Source organism: Stegastes partitus, unplaced genomic scaffold (assembly GCF_000690725.1).
Source record: "Stegastes partitus isolate 25-593 unplaced genomic scaffold, Stegastes_partitus-1.0.2 Scaffold184, whole genome shotgun sequence".
NCBI classification, from domain to species: domain Eukaryota; kingdom Metazoa; phylum Chordata; class Actinopteri; family Pomacentridae; genus Stegastes; species Stegastes partitus.
This window is the reverse complement of record NW_007577915.1, coordinates 76,732-82,711: the sequence shown is the minus strand read 5'-3', so window position 1 is coordinate 82,711 and position 5,980 is coordinate 76,732. Positions and strand designations below refer to the sequence as shown.

Genomic DNA, 5,980 nt, shown 5'->3' with positions numbered 1-5,980 from the left:
TGTGAGTGTGTATGTGTGTGTAGGTGTGTGTTTGTTTAGGTGTGTGTGTGTGTGTCTGTGTGAGTGTGTAGGTGTGTGTGTGTATCTGTGTGTGTCTGTGTATGTGTGTGTTTGTGAGTGTGTATGTGTGTGTAGGTGTGTGTGTGTGTAGGTGTGTGTGTGTGTAGGTGTGAGAACAGCGTTTAGTGTTTTAATCCGACTGAACATCAGAACTTGTTCTGTTGGACCTTCATCTTTCTGTTCAGACTTTTCCACTGATTAAATTCAGCGTCAGTGTTTTTAGGAACCTGTGAGGAACCATGCAGAACCTGCTCAGCTGTGTTCTGGAGGTTCTATCAGCCCAGAGTGATGAAAGGACACATCATCACATATTTACTGTTGTGCTGCAGCAGCGCAAGTTTCTTCACTGACCTGAACCAGAACCTGAAGAACCTGAAGCATTCTGCTTTTTGGAAGCCGCTCCAGAGCGCTGGACAACAGTCGTGTTCTCCCTGATCCAGGTCCGACCGTTCTGCTGATCGTTCTGAATCTCTACGCTCTGATAACTCCTCATTCTGCAGCTCAGATCCAAGAACCAGCTGAGGGTCCGGTCTGGCCATCAGGCGGGCTGGGAAGCCTCGACTCTCTGCAGGAGGTTTTCCAGGAAGGAGGTGCTGACCTGATGTCCAGTCAGGCTCAGCAAGAGAACCGGGCCGACAGGCTGCATCAGTCGTCGTCATGTCTGGGATGAACCGCTGGTCTACAGACGGGCTGCAGTTACTGATTAACTGGCTGCATAGACGCAGGTTCAGTTCATGATTCGTGTAACCGGGTTGTTATGGGTTCTGTAACCAGGTCGTTTTGGGATCTGTAACCGGGTCGTTTTGGGTTCTGTAACCGGGTCGTTTTGGGTTCTGTAACCGGGTCGTTTTGGTTCTTCACGTTGTTTTAAGGGTGTTTCTGTGTTTCTGGACCTTGGGACCGTGATTCTGAACACAACTTTTTAGGATGAAAACATTGAAACACTCCGGCTCCGGTCCGATTGTCTTCAGGGTTTTCAGAACAAAGCTGCTGGTGACACACTGTTGATGCTGAGCTACAGGTGAGCGGGTCCAACGAGGACTCTGAACCACCAGTTGAACTGAAGGCTCTGGTATGGGTCACCTGATGGTTCTGTTAGAACCGAACTCATCCTGAGCTGTGTGAACCCGTCCAGGTCGGTTCAGAACCACACCTGAAATCAGATCAACAAATGGAGTCACTGCAACAGTTTGGTTTGAAGTCAGAACATTAAGTTGCTGCAACGTTTTTCTGTCAACGCAACTCGTCAACGTGATGTTTGCAACTTGGAACTTTCTCTCAGGCTGGAGTTTGTGTCCACCGTGGGCCGGTCGGCTGGTGGAGGGGCAGAACCGGTCCAGCTGCAGCCCTGGAGGTGTTCTGACTCCCGTGTCGTCATGGTCACCACCAGGTGCAGCTCGGAGACTATTATGGTCTGCCAGTGGCCGTGAGCTCCCTGGAGACCATCCGCCGCTTCTTCCTGTGTTTTTAGGAGTTGCATATTATGGGATGTATGCTGCCTACTGCGGGAGTATTATGGTCTGTCAGGGAGAGCAGGGAGGGGGCGTCGCCATGACAACGGGGTTGCTAAGGGGGCTGGGACTGCTCGTGGAAAGGGGAAGGCGCGTGCGTGCTGTATGTGCAGTGGTGTGCGTGCGTGCGCGCGCGTACCGGAGGGGGTGGGGGCAGGCTGAGTATTATGGTCTGTCCGTTGCGAGGTAACTATGCAGAGTCCTGAGTGCGTGTGGGAGGGGGGATTATTATGGGATGTCTGCCCCCTTTGTGTGTTTGTGAGGATGTTGGCTGAGCGCTGAGGGACACGGAGCCTCCGACACGTCCGCCGATCAGCTGGGATCGATCCATCAGTGATCGATAGCTGCCTGCGGCAGCTCCTGCACCGACCCGGAGTCCCGAGCCGGTACCGAGCCAGCACCGAGCCGGACCCGGTAAGTTTGAGATGAGAGCAGCTGAGCAGCTCCAACTTTTCTCTCATTGATCCGCAGAGACGCGTCCAGCTGAGGAGCAGGTGGTCCATCCTCTGGGGACCCGGTTCTGACCGGTTGTTTGTGCTCAGGTCCGTCCCCCCACCCCCACCCCACCGGACACCCCCGGTCCGTGCACGGTCCCACGTCATTGTCCCTCCCCCGCCGCCCAGCAGCAGCTTCAGCGGATCAGCGCCGGAGCGGAGCCAGAACCGGGCCGGAACATGTCGTGCAGCGAGGATGAGCGGGAAGAGTTCGGAGCGGCGGAGGAGCAGCCCGTCCTGCCCGGTAAGCCGCCCTGCAGGAGCCCGTCTCTCCGGTACCGAGCCGCCGGCTAACGTTAGCCTGCTAGCCGCGGCTCGTGTCCTCCATGACGGATTAGTTTAAGAACTTGGACAGTTCGGAGTTTGGTTCCGGTGGTTCCGCTGCCCTCGTTCACTCTGTTCACCGTGTGTCGGTCAAAGTTTCACACTCACAAACAAAACGCAAACACGAGCCGCCGTGTGGCCGCGTGTGTGTGTGTGTGTGTGTATGTGTGTGTGTGCGCGTGTGCGTGTGTGCGCGCACGGACCGTGTCAGTGCGCGGTCTCCGGAGCTCTGAGTCCGGCCTGCAGCAGCCTCTGGCCGGGTTCAGCGCTCCGGCCCGGTTCGGAGCTCCGGCCGGGGTGCAGCTCGTCCGTGTCTCCCGCTAACGAAGAGTCTCCTGCAGATGAGGAGGAGCAGGAGGAGCCGCTGTCGGAGGTGGACGAGCTGCCCAAGTCCAAGAAGAAGAAGAAAGCGAAGAAGAGCAGCAGAGAGAACCGCAGCAGCAAGAGGCAGAGACCGGCCAGAGAGGTGGGTCCGGCCAGAACCACGATCCAACCCTAAACTAACCACGACCTAGTGTCACTAAGCGACCCGTCCAGGCTGAGAACACATCTCCTGATCCAGAACATCAGGATGTGAGAGGACCAGCCGCACTAGTGCCAATGACATGATTGTTGTTGTTTCCATCATTAGTTCAGCTGCTGAAGTGTCTGTAATCTATCAGCTGGTTCACCTCTAAAATGTCAGAAAATGTGGATCAGAGTTTCCTCAAAGGTCCAAAGATGTTCAGTTGCAGAAGAAAGAAACCAGAAAACATTCACAGTAGAGTCCAGACTGATCATCACACCGGTTCCTATTTAAGGAACCAGCAGATTCACTGACTGACTGTAATTATTGATGAGTCATGTTTGACCAGCTCAGCTGTACAGGAAGTGATGTCAGGTGTTGCATGAAGCCATAACCAGAGTGGTCCATGTTCCAGGAGTTAGCGGTCAGCTCCCCGGAGCCGCTGCTGGGGCCGGAGGCCGCCGAGCGCGAGGCCGAGGACGGAGGCCTGCGGTCGGACAGCGAGGGCAGCGATTACGCCCCCGGCAGGAAGAAGAAGAAACGCTCGAGCTCGGCCAAAGACAAGAAGAAAGGAGGAGCGGCAGAGAAAGGAGGGTCCAGCAGCGCCAAGAGCAAACGGAAAGAACCGGAACCAGAGGACGACGAGGACGAGGACGACGACTGTCAGGTACCGCTGGGCCAGAGGGAGTGGGTCGGTTCTGTATAATACTATTAACCGGTTACAGACAAAATGAGTTAAATGTTCTACTTTGGCGCTGATGCAGCTCCTCTCTGTCTGTCTGAGGCCCCGCCCACAGCTTGGCCTGATTGGTTGCATGTAATCAGTAGCAGCCAATCACTGAGAGCGATTGTTTACAGACAGAGACAGAGGAGCACATCATCAGGCTGTAGCAGCGCCAGTGAATTAGCAGAGCTGTGTTTGTTTCTGCTGATGGGGCTAGGCTAATGCTAACACTACGAGGTTAGCTGTGCCTCTTAGCCTGCGGCTAAAGCCATCTGTAGCACCGTAGCATGTTTCTGAAGTCACATTAACTTTAACTGTTCTTAAGCTGAACAACAACCACAAGCATTTCTACAAATCGGGACATTACCTGCTTTCACAGTGGCAAATGCTATGCTAACGGCTAGCAGCAAATACAAGAAGCTCGAAGTAACTTGGTTGTGATTGACAGGTTTCCTGCTAGCACATGCTGCTAGTGTGTTGTTGGTCTTCATTAGTAATCAGTGTGTGTAGCAGATGGCTGCTCGCTGATGTCAACGGTCTCTGGTTGTTTCAGCCCAAGAGCTCCACCCAGCTGCTGGAGGCCTGGGGCATGAAGGACATCGACCACGTCTTCACCCAGGACGACTACAGCTCCCTGACCAACTACAAGGCCTTCAGCCAGTTCGTCAGGTGACTACTGGTGATGTTAAACCTGTGTGTCTGGTGGGAAAATATACCTGAAATGGATTCACAAACATCCACAGTCAGAATCAGCACAAACAAGAGAACCAGAGCCACAAGCAGAGCCAGAGCAGCAGGTCAGAGCAGGAAACGTGTGATAAACTACTGTGTACAGCTTCAGATGTGTGTGAACGAGCAGAAGACCAGAGCTTTAGTGGAAATAGTTACCGACTCCGTATATTCACAAGGTTTATGCAGAACTATCACATGGTTTCTCTGCGATTCGACCAGTTAAACAAGAAGATACGATTCCTGGAGGAATCCTTGAGACTCCATTTGAAAGAAAACACTTGTTATTTAATATTGTGTTCTGAGATCAATAGATGGCACCTGAAGGCAGCAGCTAGTCTGGGCTTTGGTGAAGTTAATTTTCTGGAGACAGAATCAATAAAGTTCTGGTTGATTCTATGTCTTCGTCCACTTTGTGTCTTCAGGCCGCTGATTGCAGCTAAGAACCCTAAAATCGCTGTTTCCAAGATGATGACTTTAATGATGGCCAAGTGGAGAGAGTTCAGCACAAACAACCCGCTGAAGGTGAGTCACAACCTGGTCACAGATCCCAGTTCTGATGAACAGAACCTGAGCTCAGTGTCTCTCTGCAGGGTTGTGCGACCGCTAATGCAGCGCTAGCCGCTGCTAATGTGGCTGCAGCTGTGGAGAACATGGTGGTCGCAGGAACCGACGGAGCAGCAGAGAACGTTACTGCTGCTGCACCTGCAGCTGCTGTTCCTGCTGCGACGCCTGCTGCAGCTCCTGCAGCTCCAGCAGTGCCGCTGCGCAAGGCCAAGACCAAAGAGGGCAAAGGTAAACCTGACGAAGCCTGAACAGGACAGTCGTGTCAACAAACAGCTTTATTTAGTAACTGTGGAGGTTCTGTCAGTGTTTAGATTCACACTGTCTTTTAAAATAAAGGTTCATGTCTCTGTTCCATCAGGTCCAAACGCTCGTAAGAGGTCGAAGCCGACACCTAAGCCTCCACCCAAACCCAAACCCAAGAAGGTGGCACCCCTCAAGATCAAACTGGGTGGCCTGAACAGCAAGAGGAAGCGTTCCTCGGTGAGTCCACTCATGTCCAGCATGTTCCTCAGACAGCAGAGTATTGATGATGGACTCTAACAGCTTCCTCATGTCCGATCAGAGCGACGAGGATGAACCCGACGCCGACAGCGACTTCGATGACGGCAGCTTCTCGGTGTCTGATGGATCCAACCGCAGCAGCCGACCCAAGAAGAAGCCCAAGAGTGCAAAGAAGAAGAAGAAAGGTTTGTCTGAAGTGTTGCTGAAACCAACCGTCTGCTGCACACATGCAGCTGGAGCTTTTCCTCGCTGCTCCTGGTTCACTGTCCTTCTGCTTCCCTCAGTGGAGACGGAGGACGGTGACGGCTATGAGACGGACCACCAGGACTACTGCGAGGTGTGTCAGCAGGGAGGGGAGATCATCCTGTGTGACACCTGCCCCAGAGCCTACCACATGGTCTGCCTGGACCCCGACATGGAGAAGGCTCCCGAGGGCAAGTGGAGCTGCCCGCACTGTGTGAGTACCACCAGCGGGGGCGCCGTGACCCAGGTGCATGCACGGGCTGTTTTCTAAAGCTGCGTTTTACAGACGGCCACTAAATGCATCAAATGCAGACGGTAGATG

At 53.6% G+C, this 5,980-nt stretch overlaps 1 protein-coding gene across 4 annotated transcripts in view; it reads left to right on the top strand.

Moving 5' to 3' along the window:
* Window positions 1-2,171: 2,171 nt before the first annotated feature.
* The window catches only part of chd4b (chromodomain helicase DNA binding protein 4b), a 22,173-nt gene continuing 18,364 nt past the window's right edge, over window positions 2,172-5,980 (top strand). For all 4 annotated transcript variants that reach the window (XM_008280156.1, XM_008280154.1, XM_008280155.1 and 1 more), the window contains exons 1-9: window positions 2,172-2,309; window positions 2,731-2,855; window positions 3,310-3,561; window positions 4,172-4,287; window positions 4,773-4,872; window positions 4,941-5,142; window positions 5,273-5,394; window positions 5,477-5,600; window positions 5,700-5,872. In XM_008280156.1, coding sequence (XP_008278378.1) covers window positions 2,246-2,309; window positions 2,731-2,855; window positions 3,310-3,561; window positions 4,172-4,287; window positions 4,773-4,872; window positions 4,941-5,142; window positions 5,273-5,394; window positions 5,477-5,600; window positions 5,700-5,872 — 1,278 coding nt within the window. In that variant the 5' untranslated portion in view covers window positions 2,172-2,245. The remainder of the gene's footprint in view (window positions 2,310-2,730; window positions 2,856-3,309; window positions 3,562-4,171; window positions 4,288-4,772; window positions 4,873-4,940; window positions 5,143-5,272; window positions 5,395-5,476; window positions 5,601-5,699; window positions 5,873-5,980) is intronic.